This window comes from Lactuca sativa, chromosome 1 (genome assembly GCF_002870075.4).
Source record: "Lactuca sativa cultivar Salinas chromosome 1, Lsat_Salinas_v11, whole genome shotgun sequence".
In the NCBI taxonomy this organism is placed as follows: domain Eukaryota; kingdom Viridiplantae; phylum Streptophyta; class Magnoliopsida; order Asterales; family Asteraceae; genus Lactuca; species Lactuca sativa.
In genome coordinates, this window is record NC_056623.2 from 245,052,337 (window position 1) to 245,070,493 (window position 18,157).

An 18,157-nucleotide genomic window follows, 5' to 3' on the forward strand; every position below is an offset into this window, starting at 1 on the left:
CGTCTTACTGTCATCTTTGACTGACAATTAGCTCCCCTCCCCATCTGATTCGTCTTCTCGGTGACCCATGTGAGAAATTTCAAACCAAAAAAACCCACATACAATCATTATCAATGAAGAACATCTCACAAATACATACACAAGACCCAGAAGGAATTCAAACCCGGATCAGATCTAATTTCTGGATTGGTCCCTCAAACTCCATCGATGGGTGTGGAGAGCAGTCTCTCTGCTAAGTTCTCGTTCTCCATTTGTCATCGTTGAGGTCCTAGTGCTAGGCTTACTAGATTACAATGAAATCCTTGATTTCCCAAGAAAGTTCCTCATCAACACCAGATTGAACCAACGACTCCCAAACCTGAGCAGCTACAACGAGTCGATTATGCTCAACACCACTGATGCCAGTGACTTCTTCGAGGGTGGATGGTGCAAATCCTTCTAGAATCAATGGAGGAATGAGACAGATGTATTCAAACCACAGGCCAAGGCGATTCGAAAGAACATCGAGGCGGCTTCTATGTCGAGGTTACGATATTGGGGTGGTATTGGAGATTGCGATGTCGGTGGGCGAAAGGGTTGGTAGAGTTTTTGAGACGGTGGCTTAGATGCGGGGATAAGAGTGGCTGAGATGGGTTTTCAGATATTGGGTCTGTGGTGGGAAGTGAGAGGAAACGGGGAGGAGAGGAATGGTGAATGGAGGAAAGTAGGGGTAGGTTTGGGAGAATTCGGAGCTAAAGAGAGCATGATGGAAGGTTGAAGAAATGGAGGGAATTGGGGAAACCTTATCCCGTGTGAGAGAGAGAGATGGGTGGGCCCCATGTTTTGCCTATGTGTCCCCAAAACTGGCTAAAACAAGTAAAAGGGACTAAAAGGACAGGTTGCCCACAACTTGGTTCCCTCATAAAGCCACGAAAAACTTAAGTAACTAAAAGAGTAAACCCTAGAAACTTCATAGGATGTATGTGTCATTTTCCCTATAATAAAAATATAAAGATAAAATATAGTCAAATTACGTTCCTATTTTTGCATTTAATGCTAGCATTTTTATAAAATGGTCGAAGGGCCCAAACTGTTAGGGAGCATATGTTTCCAATAGCAAGAGTCAGTCCAAGCAGCGGAACACGTTACCCATTTCAACTAGGGAAGTTTCCAAACTCAAATTCGAAATGAGATCTTCCATCTTGATTAGCATGGTAGGTAGGCATGTGTTACCATTTACCGAATCATGGAGGGGTGTCTATAATATATAGAGATAGTTGTGGGGCTTGTTAGTCCACTGCCGAAATAAGTGAAAGAACGCTGAAGCCGCCAAGACGATGACCGGATAAACCGGTCAACGCATTGAAGAAAAAGGCGAAAAGGGAAAAAACGGTCGGCTTCCTTCTTTGGTATAAACACAAGAAAAATGGATTAGGGTTTTCGTCAGGTCAAATCGAAGGATTGCAGAAGTAGAGAAGGGAGAGCGATCTTAAAATTACGTGTTTCTCTCTCTTCATCGACTTAATTTGAAAGCTTGATTTGAAGGCTATCCATCTAATTTCTCTTCAAATCGAGGACTTTTTGGTTTCTGGTGAGTATACTTCCCATTAGATTTATGTTATTTTTGCATTTCGTGTTATATTTGTTGGATTTTAACGGAATCCATAGTTCCCGTTTCATAGTCTTTGTCGATTGGAACATCAAATCGTTGATTTAGCACTAGACGTGTGTAGAAGGTAGTGTTTGCAAGCTTAGGATCCCGAGCTTTATGAATTGCGGTGTGATGAAATTGAAAATGAAGAAGCTCTCTAAGTTTCAAAAGTCAACTGTTTTGCTCGAATTACGATTCTAAGACATTTTTAAGATTTCGAAGATGACATATATGAAATTTACGACGTTTATGAAGATCGAATTAGGTGCTTACTATATCCAGATTTCCATTTTTGGTATTTGGATATCACCGGAAAGATTTTGGGCTTTTTTACAAACTTAGTTTACGGTTTATAAGGGCACATGAGAAAAATCTCTCTACTTCCTTGATGATACCCCTTTTTCCCTGAACATTTTAGAGACTCAAATATGTAACTGTTCATTTGTTCTTGAATCTTACTCTATTATGCAAATGTTTGACCTATCATCTTCAATTACAGTCATGATGATTCATTCTGAATATTAAACTAAATCTCCATATGTGTTTGTTAATCACTTCAGTAATCAATGTTGCCGCCACGTCAGCAACCAAAGTCCGGGGTCCTCCACACATCTCTAACTCTGGTTCCAGGTGAAGCATGTGGATCTCCCAACATTCAAGAACGTGGCTCAAATTCAGACCAAATCCGTGATTCACCAACCGAAAGTGCAAGTTCCCGTGAAACCTGGCCCACACCCGACCCATTAACAATATCCAAACCACTAGAAGCCGAACATTCAGTCATCCGCCATATAACTGACAAAATGTCCCTTAGAGACATTTCAAGAGAAAGAGTCGATATAATCGCAGATAGAATGCATCATCTTCCTAACGAGTATTTAGACAAGCTAAAAAACGAACTCCGTGGTCTAATCGAAGGAATGGGTGGTCATCAACATAGAGAAGAATACATTTTTCTTCAAAAAATGGTTCTGAGTCGTGGTGATTTGACCGAAAAGACCCTGGTTTTAGCTAACCGAGGACAGTTAGAAATCTTGGTTGCTATAAAAACTGGAATCCAAGCTTTCCTTCATCCAACTGTTAGTCTATCTCAATCTTCTTTAATCGAAATCTTTTTATACAAAAGATGTAGAAACATCGCGTGTGGAAACCAGATCCCTGCTGATAGCTGCACGTGTGAGATTTGTGTAAAAAGAAACGGTTTCTGTAATCTTTGCATGTGTGTGATCTGTAGCAAGTTTGATTTTGAGGTGAATACGTGTCGTTGGATAGGGTGTGATGTGTGTTCTCATTGGACGCATACGGATTGTGCAATACATAATGCACAAATTGGGAATGGTGGGAGTTTGGGGGAGATGGTTTTCAGGTGTAGGGCGTGTATGAGGACATCTGAATTGTTTGGATGGGTGAAAGATGTGTTTCATCATTGTGCTCCTTTGTGGGATCGAGAGGCTTTGGTTAGAGAACTTGAATATGTGAGTAGGATTTTTCGAGGGAGTGAAGAAGTTAGAGGGAGGAAATTGTATTGGAAGTGTGGAGAACTTGTGGAAAAGCTGAAAACTGGGGTAGCAGAACCTGTTGCTTCGAAGGCAATACTCTCCTTTTTCCAAGGTAATCAATATTCTCATGTGGTTTTTTTTTTTTTTTTTTTTTTTTTTGAGTAAATTACACGAATGGTCCTTATGGTTTGGGGTAATTTGCACGTTTGGTCCATAACTTATTTTTTTAACTCGGAAGGTCCCTACTGTTTGTTTTTGTTGCACGCTTGATCCCTGTCTTAACACACCCCAACCCCATTTCCGCCTCACATTACCTTACCTTACCTACCCCAACGTATTTAAATAAATCAAAAAATCAAGGGCAAAATAGTCTTTTTATGTAAGACAGGGACCAAGCGCACAACAAAAACAAACTGTAGGGACCTTCCAAGTTAAAAAAATAAGTTACGGACCAAATGTGCAAATTACCCCAAACCATGAGGACCATTTTTGTAATTTACTCTTGTTTTTTTTTTCTGCTGAAATACTTAATTAGTTAATTTGATTGTAGTTTTCATTTTATAAGGTCAAATATCATAATTCGGCAATTATCCATGAAAAATAACTAGTCTGATATGGGATAAGAGATCATTCTTCATGGTCAAATATCATAATTCCGTAGTAATACATCGGAAAAACTTAGAAAAATAGAGAAAGGAGAAATTAATAATAATAATAGCTATCGTTATAATAATTATAAAATCAATATTGAAGTTTACTGGTATAATCGGGATGGAATATAGTTTAATTGCTTTGTATTTGGATGATATTGCTATAATTGGGTTTATCTTTTAAAGTACAACGCCATAATAGGAAAAAACAAAAGTAGACTGCTGTAAAATATCAATGAAAGTACATTGTGATTTATTGCAGAGTTTGATATAGACCCTCGAAAACACGAAGAAAGTGGTGGGGTAATGGCCCCACAAGAAGCATTCAACCGAATAGCAGATGTGGTCCAAGAAGCAATTAAAAAAATGGAAATGGTGGAAGAAGAGAAAGTGCGTATGACAAAAAAAGCGCGTTTAGCACTGGAGGCATGCGATCAAGAACTGAAAGACAAAGCGCGTGAAGTAGCCGCCTTAAAAATGGAAAGACAAAAAAAGAAGCAACAAGTGGAGGAGCTCGAAAGCATCGTCAGACTCAAGCAGGCCGAGGCCGAGATGTTTGACCTCAAAGCCGCCGAGGCCCGCCGCGAAGCCGACCGCCTGCAACGGATCGCGCTTGCAAAAGTTGAAAAATCAGAGGACGATTACGCCAGCAGGTATTTGAAACAGAGGTTACATGAGGCTGAAGCTGAAAAACAGTATTTATTTGAGAAGATGAAGTTGGCGGAAACTTCATCCAGAGGCGGCGGCAGTAGCGGCAGCGGTGGTTGTGGTGGTGGCAGCGGCGGTGGTGGTGGTGGGGAGCCGTCTCAGATGATGATGTATAATAAGATTCAGGATTTGCTCAAGAACATGTACACCGTGCCGACAAAAGGAGACGGGCAAGCGAGTGATATACGCTCACGTGGGTCCGTTTGATTTGGTTATTTTATTTTATTTTATTTTTTTCGGGGATGATTTGGATTTTTTTTATTTTTTTTTGTTATGTTATGTTGTTTATAATTGTAGTTCAAAGTTGTAGTAACTTAACTTTATACCGGATAAGGTAGAGTATGATGACGTTGTACTGTGTTTGACATGCATTGGAGTCTGATTGAGATTGATATCCATTGTAGTGGGATAAAACTTGTGATCTTTAAACATAACCATAAAATGTTTGTGTATGTTACTACTAATAGAAAGGTGATGAGTCTCTAGTAGTTTTTGTAAAGCGCTTTATAATTTTTATTTGAAAAATATTTGTCATTTGTTTTGACGTCAAGGAGCAACATATTTTGCTTTGAAAGGAATACAATATTCCTTTTATTGATGTAATTGTTAATTTTTAAATAATAAAGTGATAATATAGATATTGACGCACCTATTACATAGGTTTATTTTAAAAAAAGTTAAATATGAAATTTTAACAATTTGAAAAGTTTGAATTTATAAGAAAAATAAGAAAAATTTTGAATTATTAAAATTAATGAGAGTTTAATGTCTTGAATACATTATATATATAAACTCTTTTTATTAAATTCCTTACATATATATTACCTTATATATTAAATGTGAAATTTTAATTTAATAAAATAAAAAATACAATAAAATGACAAGTGGAAAATAGAAAATTTTAAAATTCTAAAAAATGTCATGTGTCCAAATGAAGGAGAAGAGGACATGTGGCAAAAAGTTCTTTATTTATTAGGGAGTATTGATAAATTTAATAACAATATTAAAGATAATGTTAATAATAATAATATATGATATATTAATAATATTTATAATGTATATTATTTTTTATTTTAAATATATTCGGAAGTTCCAAAAAACTTTCTAGGAATCCACTTAAATGAAAAACTTGAGCCTCTTTTCCTTCTGCCCAGCTCCACGAAAACAACGTTCGACTCGACTTACATGTGTTAAGCATATAGCTAGCATTTTCTTCTAAGCCATGATCAAACTCTTCTTTTCACTATGATTTGCCCCCTACAGTGGTAGAACCTGGTGAACCAAGCGTACTACTTCTCAACGTCCAAAATTCCCATGTCTTTCTTGGTTGGACCAACCGGCGAAATCCGTCTTCCTTAATTGGAAAAGCAAGAACAAGTCTCTCCATTTTTTTGGGGGAACAGAGCAGTCAAAGAATGAAACAGATCAAATGATTGTTCTAGAAGTCTATCAGTGGTGCTATTTACTATTATTTCTAGTTTTGAAATAGGAAGTTGATCTCGATCTCAAGAGAAGCGTGACGATCATTCAAAAGGAGAAGGATCGGACAAAAGAAGGTGGTGACGACGGCCCGGGTGGATAGGATGGGATTCTGACCTCCACACTTAATTAAAAAACTTTTAACGTAAAATGTGAGGCTCCTTGGAGGTTCCTACACCTTACTAAGGATTTTTTGAGAAAATATCAGAACGTATTTTCCTTGAAAGTTCATTGGTAATGTGTAGGAAACACCGATGAATTATCAGACATCGGAAATTTTTGTAGGAATCTCTACCTTTTTCTAGTAGTGTTTATGATAGAATGATTTTAAACCCTAAGAAATAGTTACTTGGTTACCAAGCAACTATTCTTAACTTTGGTAATTATCTGACCTTCAGATTCTTACACTCAGACCCTTATACATCTACAAGTTTCATTAAATTAATTAATGACTTAATTAATTAACAAACAAGATCCTTATAATTCTTTTCAAAATCAATATTGCTTATATTTGTTCTTTCGTGTAACCCAAAATGACACTGTCATTAATAGTTGTAACAACGTAAATTTTCAAACCAAAATTTTCAATTTAAAACACATTTATCTCAAACCAAAAATCACAAAAGTGTCATAATGTCAAATCATCATATCACATATCCAAAAACTGTATAAATCATAACTCTAGGATCCTCTCAAAACATAACTCAAGCTCTGATGTGTGTACAATCAAGTCGACACCTTCCCGTGATCCTGAGAAGTACCTGAAACACATAACACATAACACGGTAAGTACAAAGCTTAGTGAGTTCCCCAAAATATCACACACAAATCATTAGCCACTCGAGGCTATAACTCAGGAAGACCCTCCGGTCAATGTATCTCAGTGGGACCCTGTTATGAACTGGATTCTAAAACCAGATTCAATAACATAAAACAATCAAAAGATTCTAATATTGATTGTGAAACAATCTATAATACCAATTGATTACAAGGTTGAAGATAGGATAGCTGATTCGAGATAGCCAATCTCCTAAGGAACGAATTCCAAATTTCACACAAAAGATAGATACCTCACTCCCTGCCCACTACCCTCTTCTTATACTATCTGACATAACAAACTAAGTAATATAAAATACCTAAACTGCCCCTACTGTCATTTTATTTGTTGAATTTCCCATATTGCCCTTATCTATCATATATAGCAGAAGTTGATGCATAACAATACTCCACCCCCAAAAGAACCACCTTGTCCTCAAGGTGGATAGAAATGGTGTAACATCCAAACGCCCCCGGTGACCTCTTTGTCTTGCCTTGTGCCTTACCATGATCAGCAATTCCTATTCCTACATATGTCCCACTCACTTGCTCTACTAAATCTGATATGAAGGACGTCTCTGCCACATACTCCCAGTAAGATATCACCATCTTCATGGGATCAATAACATCAATCTCCATTAATTCCTCATACTTGTCTGAATTAAAATTTTCCCAAATCTTGACCTTGGTATCCATTCCAGCCAACAAAAGCAAGTGGTTGTTATCAAGTAGGAACCTAATGGCTAAAACCCCCTTTGTGTGCCCATTCCATGTTTGCATCATTCTTTTTGGAATATAACAGTGTTCACTTTTTGCATTGGCATCATTTGGAGGTGTAAACCAAGACATGCCTTGATAATTTTTTTCTTCTTTTCCATGAAAGGTACTCATGTCTAAGTTGCCCTCACCTTTGTTACCAATTGTCACTGACTCACTCGAGGCTATAACTCAGGAAGACCCTCCGGTCAATGTATCTCAGTGGGACCCTGTTATGAACTGGATTCTAAAACCAGATTCAATAACATAAAACAATCAAAAGATTCTAATATTGATTGTGAAACAATCTATAATACCAATTGATTACAAGGTTGAAGATAGGATAGCTGATTCGAGATAGCCAATCTCCTAAGGAACGAATTCCAAATTTCACACAAAAGATAGATACCTCACTCCCTGCCCACTACCCTCTTCTTATACTATCTGACATAACAAACTAAGTAATATAAAATACCTAAACTGCCCCTACTGTCATTTTATTTGTTGAATTTCCCATATTGCCCTTATCTATCATATATAGCAGAAGTTGATGCATAACAATACTCCACCCCCAAAAGAACCACCTTGTCCTCAAGGTGGATAGAAATGGTGTAACATCCAAACGCCCCCGGTGACCTCTTTGTCTTGCCTTGTGCCTTACCATGATCAGCAATTCCTATTCCTACATATGTCCCACTCACTTGCTCTACTAAATCTGATATGAAGGACGTCTCTGCCACATACTCCCAGTAAGATATCACCATCTTCATGGGATCAATAACATCAATCTCCATTAATTCCTCATACTTGTCTGAATTAAAATTTTCCCAAATCTTGACCTTGGTATCCATTCCAGCCAACAAAAGCAAGTGGTTGTTATCAAGTAGGAACCTAATGGCTAAAACCCCCTTTGTGTGCCCATTCCATGTTTGCATCATTCTTTTTGGAATATAACAGTGTTCACTTTTTGCATTGGCATCATTTGGAGGTGTAAACCAAGACATGCCTTGATAATTTTTTTCTTCTTTTCCATGAAAGGTACTCATGTCTAAGTTGCCCTCACCTTTGTTACCAATTGTCACTGACTCACTAATCCCCTTCTCAGCCTCCCTAGCCACCCCTTGTTGAAATCCAGTTCCATTTCTCCTCATGGTATGAGTGAAGTTTGACTTACCTGATTGATCATTGACATCTCTGTTCTCAACTTCAGTGTTTGGTATACTTGATTCCTCCTTGATTTGATTTTCTTTTGCAGCAATAAATCCAGTGGTTAGAGCGTTTGTACACCAGTGAGGCATTACATCACCTAGTGAGGGAAATGGCAAATCATTTGGTGCGTTTGTAAGACGTATTTGAAAATCTATACTAAAGTACCCAGCCTCAAACCACCTAATGATGTCAAAAGCAGTAAATGGACTTTCTGGAAACATGACAGTTGTGTCAAGATTCAAGCCAATAGCATCAGTTGAACCAGAAGCCACATAGTTATCATCCATTACGCTATGTATCAAGCTTAATTGTTCCTTGAATCCTTGGCGGGTCCTCAACAGCTTCAGACTTGATGCTCGACTTTTAGATGGATGGTATACCCCACATCCACGATAATAGGGGCTGTGCAAATCTTGTGCTAATGATTTTGGATTTCTAGAAGAATTGTTCAGAGGTTCGAGTCTGGCATACCAAGAACTTAAAAGTGAAGCATTTGACTTTAAATTCTCTAGGTAATAGACCATGTTTGGAATAGAAGTGATAACTTGTGAAGTCCAATAAAAAGTAGATTTAGTTGTTTGAGCTATAGTACCGGTCTCAACACGTCCCACTGGTACGGTTCCAAAACTCGGGTGGACCCTCTGGTCCTAACTCAATAAGCCCATAATAATAATACTCAACATAAATCACAATGACATAATGCAGAATATCACATAACTCAAGTAAGCACATAAGACCCTTCGGTCACACATAGATACCACTCATGGTAAAGTATAATGAGAAGACTCACCTCGTAAGAACTCGGATAATCTCGAACTCGACTCACCGTTCTAGCCTCCGCCTAACACAACGATAATTATCCCTAATTAATAATCGCTCTCACTGAAGCTAGACTAACCCTACTACAAACTCACAGAAGGGTAAAATACCATTTTACCCCTCCATGGGCTTAATATTCCACAAATTGACCAAACCATAAAAGTCAACCAAAAGTCAACGAGGGAGTACGCTGCGCGTAGTAGCTCTCTATGCTGGGCATACTCAGCTGCCATGCAGGCATCGGGGATGCTCGACCCCTACGCCGCGCGTATTGGGATTACGCCCAACGTACACTCCAGATTCACACTTCTGACTCGGTTGGTCTTAATCAGTTAAGACCTTGGCTCATATCACAGATCTGGACTCCCTAAAAGCTCTTACTCCATAAAGTCAGTGACTTTAAGCCTTTGCATGGCTGGAATGGTCACCAACACACAATACACTCACTCTATTATCTCAAAAGCCCATAACTCATGCATGGCTTGATTCCAATGTCCAAGATTGGATTTTTATGACACTACACCACTAAATACACTAAAAGGGGGTTGATCATAGTCTCTGGAACTCAATATCTCATAAAGTCTCCAACTTTAAGGACAAAACCCTAAAATACTCTACTATGATGCACAAAATCAAAAAAGTGAGAAAGCTTTGAGCTTTATACATCAAAATGAAGCTCTACACTCAGATAAGCTCAAATCCAAAGCCTGGAATCCCACTCGTTCTTCTTCAAGGCTCCTTCTTCACTTTAAAGAAACATAAGAATTCTCTCAAGGCTCTTAAATGCACTCACAAGCTCTAAGAACGAAAATTAGGGTTTAGGAGGGTTGTTGTCTGAAAATGGTGGCTAGGAATGAGGCCATCATATCCTTTGAATAGGGGTCTCGCCCTAAATTAGGGTTTTCACTCTAGGCCTAGTACGCCCAACGTACTAGGTGGCTTATGTGTCAAAAGAACGCATATAAGTACGTTGATCGTACACTCGCGTACGCCCCACATACTCATTCACCACCTTTTCTCAATAAGGGATTAAAATGGACAAGCACTCAAAAGATCAAGGGTCACAAGGCATACCTGAACTTGGGATGTTACAATAGTAATATCACAAACTTATTGTGGTTGTGGACACTATCTTCCAACAAAGAGTATCTTAGTCATGAGTTCAACGATCATCTTAGGAACTATTAAATAGTTTCACAGTTGGTTCCACCTATTATACCACAGCATAATGGTATGTCTGAAAGGAGAACTAAAAAATTACTCAATATGGTTTGATCTATGATGAATCGTGCTACACTTCCTATCATATTCTAGGGATTTTTCTTAGAGACTATTGCCTATATTCTAAACCTTGTACCAACTAAGAAGGTTTCAAAAACACCATCTAAAAATATGGAGTGGGGTTTAACCTTCACTGGCACATGTTAATGACTTTGCTGTGGCTCCTTTGGAGGATATTTAGGTGGATGAGCACCTCAATTACATAGAGAGACCTATTGCGATCCTAGATAAGAAGACGAAGACTTTGTGAAACAGGGTTGTAGGTCTAGTGAAGGTGCAATGGCAGCACTGTAATGGTTCATAGTGGATGTGGGAGCCCGATGAGGAGATGCGAGAGCATTACCCTGAGTTATTTGCATCGGCGGACTTCGAGGACGAAGTCTGATATAAGTGGGGGAGAATTGTAACGCCCGGTTCCCTGATAAATTCATTGAATTTTTAATGTTAAACTAAATTGCATTTGTGTTAATTACGTTGTGCATAATTGGGGTATGCTGGGCATACCTTAGCAAGACTTGGACACACAGTTTTCCCCTTAGTACGTTGGGTGTACCTATGGTACGTTGGAGGTAGTCGAGCCAGAGGTAAACCCAAAAATTTAGGGTTTGAACCCTATTTAAGCACCTTATAACCCTTAAGTCCTCTTCTATGATCAACTTGCTTCCTTCCAAAGCATCTTCCATAAAGCCCTAATCCATTTTGAGAGAATATTGAACCTTGTGTGTGTTTTGGTGTGTGTTTGGTGCATCTTGAAGAAAGAAGAACCCTTTGGAGAAGCCCTTGTTGATTTGAAGCTTGTGGATCCAGAACCTATTCACCTTCATCATCTTCCAGAAGGTATAAAGTCTCAATCTTGGTGATTCTTTGTTTAGATCTTCTAGGCTAGTTAGGGCTTTAGGCATATTTTGGTCCCTTGAGTTGATTCATGTGAGATCAAATTAAGATCAAACAACTAAAACAATCAGAATTCAACAATCGAACACTCGATTTTACAACTAGAATGCAAAATCAAATCACAACAGATGATCTAAGATGATTTTCTGAAACAGAAGAGCGGAAAATTGAAATCTAGAACGAGACTCAAAACTTTTGCAAAAACTCAGAAAAAACAGATCAATTCTATATGAATCCTGCTCTGATACCAAATGTAGTTGTAATAGAATCGAGTATGAATTACGAGATCAGAGTAAAGTAAGAATAATGTACACAAGATTTAAATAAGTTTTGTTTGACTCAATTATGCTTTCAATGAGTACAAAGAGTGGACGATACAAGATAGACAAAGTAACAAAAGTTCTATCATCTCTAGTACATATCTCATATTTATAGGGATCATGAAAGCATACAAAATAATACAAAGGACTGAACATTAAAAGTTTCGATACATAAAAGTGCCATTATAATAAAATAACAAACCGTCGAAACTATCCATGACCTTCGACATCTCACAAGGATATTCGACATCTACAAATATCAGAGAAGAAGAAATCAAGATGAAGTTTAAAAACCTTGCAGATGTCTCTTATATGTCCAACTAATGCCATATAGGAATCTTTGTGGCTACCACAATACCCACTTGACAACATCAACTCGAATGATACCAGGTAATCCGGAGGAAATCAGATATGTGGTCAACATTTGACAAAATTGTATAATGCAGGGTTCAATTTAGAAAAATGTAAGGCTTGATCAAAATAAAAAAAATGAAATTAGAGTGTTTTTTTCTTCTCACTTGCTTTTTATCTAAAAATAACATACAATATGACTTAATTATATGTTAAAATAACAGACAATATGACGGATACAACCGTCACCTAAAAAATACTTTACGTTTCTCTCTTTTTCTCCCACGCGCGAGCACATTTATTCTTCCACCGCCGCCGATGACCGCCATATGCCCGTAAAAATCCTTTCTACCATATATTCCAGACGAAACTTAATTTTCCAGACAAACAACATTCCCTTTCAATTTCTACCATCAAAATCACGCACAGTTTGACTCTAAATCACAAATCGACTCGAAAATATGTCGGAAAAATTCTCGGCAACACTAAGGATCGGCGACCTTAATGATTTCATCGCACCATCACAGGGCTGTGTTGTTTCTATGAAGTCCGGTTCCGCTAGGCTCGTTGATAAGCCAAAGGTTTCTATCATCTCTACTTTCTGAACCCTAGCTTGTTTTATACTAATCATAACCCATGTTTTAGCTAATTGTTCAGTTTTTAACGATGCTTTTGACTTGGTTGTGATTCTACTAGCTTCATCAGGAATGTGTTAGAGCACTAGAACGTAGAACTCTCTGATTTTAGCTTAACTTTTGAACGGAAAGGAGTAGCTTTGCCATGCTTATTGTGAATTTAACTGCGCGTCTAAGTTCTAACCCTAGTTCGTTAGCTGTAGAACCATTAACATTTGTTCTAGCCTTTAACTTGCTTCTATATTTTGTTCGAATTGTAACCACACTTGAATAGTAATATCTTGTGATTTTATTTAGAAAGTTGCCCTCTTTCAGTTTATCATCACATCCAAAAGTTGCATCTTCTTTGCTGGAATGGTGGGTATATTTGTTATTAGGGAAAACCATCTGAATTCACGAATTTGTATGATTGTATCAATGCTAGAACAGTTTTAACTTGTGATTTCAGCAACCATAAGAACAGACCTATTACACATATGACTATTGTTGTTCACCAAGTGCTTTTTCTTGAACAGAAGCTGGTAAAAACAACACCTGTTAAAGAGACTCTTGAAACAGATCCAGTAAAAATATCACTCAAGGATTGCTTAGCATGCAGGTAACACTTCCTGATCACTAACTCCTAGAAGCCATTATACATCAAATGTTGATGAATTGAATTTGTAACAATAACATTGTTGTAATCATGCAGTGGGTGTATTACTTCTGCAGAGACTGTTATGTTAGAGAAGCAAAGCTTGGATGAGTTTCTATCCAATATAAACAATGGCAAAACTGTTATTGTCTCTCTTTCACCTCAGTCAAGAGCTTCCATTGCTGTGCATTATGGTCTTTCTCCACTTCAGGTAAATTCCTTTATATTACCACCCTTCCACTTTCTTTATATCAATCAATGTGCAATGAGATAGAGCTAGCTTTCTCAAAAATGCTTTTTTTTTCTAAATGAAAATTCAGTATCTGTTTGTGAATGGCATGCTTTTAGGTTTTCAAGAAACTGACCACACTTTTCAAATCTTTGGGGGTTAAAGCTGTATTTGATACAAGTTGTAGTAGAGATTTGTCTCTTATTGAATCTTGTAACGAATTCATATCACGTTATAAACAAAGCAATTCAGATGACAAGGAATCTTCTAGATCGTTTCTACCCATGATATCCTCTGCATGTCCAGGTTGTGTATTATAGCATCCTACTTTCATCTCTTTCTATACTTTCATTTTTTTTCTTTTTAAGATTTAAGCCTTTCTTGTTGTATACTTTCAGGGTGGAAATGCTATGCTGAAAAAACACTTGGTTCGTATGTTTTGCCATATATTTCTTCAGTGAAGAGTCCTCAACAATCCATTGGAGCTATCATTAAGCACCATCTATGCCACAAGCTAGGCGTTAGGTGATAATCTTTTCTTATTGTATGTCATTAGTTTGCAATAATTTGAAATTACAAGATTAAATTTTTAAGTAGATTGGTTTAATAAGAAATAATTATATTATTGAGTATTATGCTTTTACTTGATGTTTATGTGCATTAATTGTATAGGGCAACTGAGATTTATCATGTGACTGTGATGCCTTGTTATGACAAAAAGCTGGAGGCTTCAAGAGATGATTTTGTTTTTCATGATGAATCTGGTGAAATGACTACAGAGGTAGATTCTGTTTTGACAACTGGAGAGGTCTTAGATTTAATACAGGTAAACACTCAACAATGAATTTCGCTCTAGTTAAAAATAAAATATGACTCATCAAATACCTAAAATATCCTTCATATGATGATGATGGGCTAGGGCAAATCGGTAATTTTTGATATGAGGCGAAAATACAGAAATAAATCTAGTTTTGTTATTTTTGCAGACAAAAGCAGTAGTAGATTTCGTGAATTTGGATGAATCTCCTGTTGATAAATTGTAAGTGTACATATTTGGGTGAATTTAAAATTTTGTTGAAATAAAATTGATATTTATTTAGTTGGCAGGTTATCGAATGTGAGTGAAGAAGAGAATCTTTTTGGGGTTAGAGTAAGCTCAGGAGGATATGCAGATACAATCTTTCGTTATGCTGCAAAGACACTTTTTGATCAGGATCTCAAAGGCCCTTTGGATTTTAAAACCATAAGAAATTCCGACTTTCAGGAAGTCAGCTTACAAGTATGTTGTTGTGTTGTAATCAAATGAAACTATTTGGATTTATTTATTTTTATTTTTATTTTTATTTGAATGTGAATGTGAATGTGTAGGTAGAAGGTAAAACAGTATTGAAGTTTGCATTGTGTTATGGATTCCGAAACTTGCAAAATGTAGTCAGGAAACTTAAAATGGGAAAATGTGACTATCACTATTTGGAGATCATGGCATGCCCTTCAGGTATAAAAACTTAATTTTTTATTTTTATTTTTGATTTTTATGAGCTTGTTATATTTTTGAAAAATCCGGGTGCTTAAATGGAGGTGGGCAGCTGAAGCCAAAATCAGGACAATCTGGCAAAGACTTGATTCAAGCATTAGAGACCACATACATGCAAAATGTAAGTATTCCTGTTTTCTTTCTTTTACTTTGATTTAATTATTTATGTTTTATATTATATTTAGAGTAAATTACACGAATGGTCTCTATGGTTTGCACGTTTGGTCCCTAACTTATTTTTTATGAGTAAATTACTGAGATTGTCCCTGTGGTTTGGTCAAAATTTCACATTTGGTCCCTAACTTTTTTTTTTGCACTCGGATCGTCCCTGTGGTTTGATTTTGTTGCGTTTTTCGTCCCTATGGTTTGATTTTGTTGCATTTTTCGTCCCTTACATACATAAAGTTAGGGACCAAACATGCAATTTTTACCAAACCGTAGGGACGAAAAAAACAACAAAATCAAACCACAGGGACGATCCGAGTGCAAAAAAAAAAGTTAGGGACCAAACGTGCAATTTTGACCAAACCATAGGGACGATTTCAGTAATTTACTCTTTTTTAACTCAGAAAGTTCCTACTGTTTGTTTTTGTTACGCACTTGGTCCCTATTTGTTTTTGTTACGCGTTTGGTCTCTGTCTTACCTAAAAAGAAAATTATTTAAATAGGGAAAAGTGGTGGGGTAGGTAAGGTAAGGTGGTTGGGGGTATGTTTATTTAAATAAATTAAAAAATCAAGGGCAAAATAGTATTTTTAGGTAAGACAGGGACCAAACGCGTAGCAAAAACAAACAGTAGGGACCTTCCGAGTTAAAAATATAAGTTAGGGACCAAACGTGAAAATTACCCTAAACCATAGGGACCATTTGTGTAATCTACTGTTAAATTTATATTTATGTATTAATGAAAAATGAATGTTAGGTTTTGGTTGCGGATCTATTTGAAAACATGATGGTGAAGAGGTTATACGAGTCATGGCTGGAACATCCGGGTTCAGAAAAAGCCAAGAAACACATACACACACACAATATCATCCCATTGTAAAAAGCATTACTTCTCAGCTCAATAACTGGTGAACATTAACAACCACTTTCAACTTCTCATGTCCTTCAACATTGACTTTTTTTTTGCGTTGACCTTATGCCAACTGGTGAAGAAGTTGCAATTTTGAATTTTGATGGTGGCCATAAAAAGATTTATTCTACATTCATACACACAAGAGAAAAAGGGGTTGGTGTAGGTGTATTTTTATTTCTTATGTATTTTGTAGATATATATTTTGTAATTTTTATGGAGAACGTGTATAATTTTATCTTAGTTTTTTAATTCCATTTGTTTCCAATGCACTTTATACTAAAACATCCTTGTTTGCTTCTTTTAATGGCTGCCTAATAACATAAATCATCAAAAGGGTAGGGAGGGTTTTGATATTAAAGAACAACCATATTTTTTTAACATTTATATCACCCATTTTGGTCAGGTGAATATACTTTGTAGTTTGTAATATTCGTTAATTTCGTCAAACAACTTCGGTAGATATTAGTGAATCTTTAAGTCTGGTATATGTTCTTGGGCCAAAATTTGAAAAGGGGTGGCCTAAATATCCTTATGGCCTTTTTATTATAAATGAAGTAAGTTTGATGTGGTATAAAATCGATTTGGAAAATGCATTTGATTCCTATAGTGTCATGGAACAAATGAACTTTGGTGGTAACTATACTTACTTTCCGTAGGGTTTTGATTCTCATCAATGGATCTTCTAAAATCGAGTTTGGTATTTCCAAAGGTGTCCGGTGAGGGGAACCTATTTTCGCACTTCTCTTTATCTTGGCAATTTAGGGTCTTAATGATGCTTTGAAGTTTACAATTGATAATAATTTATTCCATGTCTAAGGGATGAGGATGACTCACCATGTCCAAACAGAAAAAACAATCACAAATATGCCCCTTGATACGCTGTGTTTTTCTGGACAGAAGCACTTCTTCGATTAAGTGCTAAATCCCTTAAGCCCAAGGTTCATACTCTCATATCTTAATCAAATAAGGGTCTTAATGGATAATTTTCTAACTTTATCCGGATACATGGCTCAATCAAGCAAAATACTAAACCTCAACTCAAAAAGGAGTCTAAAATAACCAAAACCTTGTGCATGGCTTAAAGAGAGTTCTATCATGCATTCAAAAATGACCCAAGAACATCAAGAAAAAGGCAACTAAAAGGAAAAAAAACTCATCTATCCATGAAATAACATAAAGTAGAAAAAAACTCATCTATCCATGAAATAACATAAAGTAGAAAACTTTGAGGCTTGCAAAGCTTGCAATGGGTCTAGAATGCAGAATCTTCTGCTGGAATGAGCTTCACAATACACCAAATGCTTCATTCTTCGCCAACAATCACAAAAAAGCTACAAGGAGAGAGAGGTAAAAGGTTAGGGTTTCTCGTGTGTGTGTGTGTGTGTGGGGGGGGGGGGGGGGGGGGGGGGGGCGCTAAGGAGAGTGACAAACCGTAAATGTTAGATCCATTAAATTGCATCCAAAACCGGAGACCTAGGGGTCTTGAACTGTTGCGTCAACGTGTCATGCTTTTCCATTGAGATTATGCGCCGTGCTTTTCTATAGACAAGCCGTGATTTTCACTTCCCCGCCCAACACCATTTTCTTATTTTTATAAAATTGTCTATAATAACTTATCCGGAAAATGGGCACTACGC

At 37.0% G+C, this 18,157-nt stretch overlaps 2 protein-coding genes across 3 annotated transcripts; both read left to right on the forward strand.

Annotated features, from left to right (window-relative positions):
- The first annotated feature begins 1,334 nt into the window (after positions 1-1,334).
- LOC111896293 (OBERON-like protein) lies at positions 1,335-4,986 on the forward strand. Its single transcript, XM_023892299.3, has 3 exons — positions 1,335-1,570; positions 2,191-3,241; positions 4,042-4,986. The coding sequence occupies exons 2-3, from the start codon at positions 2,197-2,199 to the stop codon at positions 4,692-4,694; spliced, it is 1,698 nt and encodes a 565-aa protein (XP_023748067.1). The 5' UTR covers positions 1,335-1,570; positions 2,191-2,196; the 3' UTR covers positions 4,695-4,986.
- A 7,667-nt stretch (positions 4,987-12,653) lies between these two features.
- Positions 12,654-16,774, forward strand: LOC111896300 (protein NAR1). 2 transcript variants are annotated; one of them, XM_023892319.3, is made up of 11 exons: positions 12,654-12,993; positions 13,563-13,645; positions 13,739-13,892; positions 14,030-14,216; positions 14,309-14,435; positions 14,583-14,736; positions 14,897-14,949; positions 15,018-15,189; positions 15,279-15,405; positions 15,497-15,565; positions 16,365-16,530. In XM_023892319.3, the coding sequence occupies exons 1-11, from the start codon at positions 12,874-12,876 to the stop codon at positions 16,385-16,387; spliced, it is 1,269 nt and encodes a 422-aa protein (XP_023748087.2). In that variant the 5' UTR covers positions 12,654-12,873; the 3' UTR covers positions 16,388-16,530. The 2 variants fall into 2 exon arrangements, with proteins under 2 accessions (XP_023748087.2, XP_052620921.1); XM_052764961.1 differs by having other exon boundaries at positions 12,655-12,993; positions 15,279-15,404; positions 15,485-15,565; positions 16,365-16,774.
- The last annotated feature ends 1,383 nt before the right edge of the window (positions 16,775-18,157 follow it).

Coding starts and splice junctions, on each gene's coding strand:
- LOC111896300 (XM_052764961.1), top strand. CDS start 12,874: ATGTCGGAAAAATTCTCGGCAACACTAAGGATCGGCGACCTTAATGAT. Junction 14,737..14,896: donor AGGTCTTAGATTTAATACAG/GTAAACACTCAA, acceptor TTATTTTTGCAG/ACAAAAGCAGTAGTAGATTT. Junction 15,190..15,278: donor TTCAGGAAGTCAGCTTACAA/GTATGTTGTTGT, acceptor GTGAATGTGTAG/GTAGAAGGTAAAACAGTATT.
- LOC111896293 (XM_023892299.3), top strand. CDS start 2,197: ATGTTGCCGCCACGTCAGCAACCAAAGTCCGGGGTCCTCCACACATCT. Junction 3,242..4,041: donor AATACTCTCCTTTTTCCAAG/GTAATCAATATT, acceptor GATTTATTGCAG/AGTTTGATATAGACCCTCGA.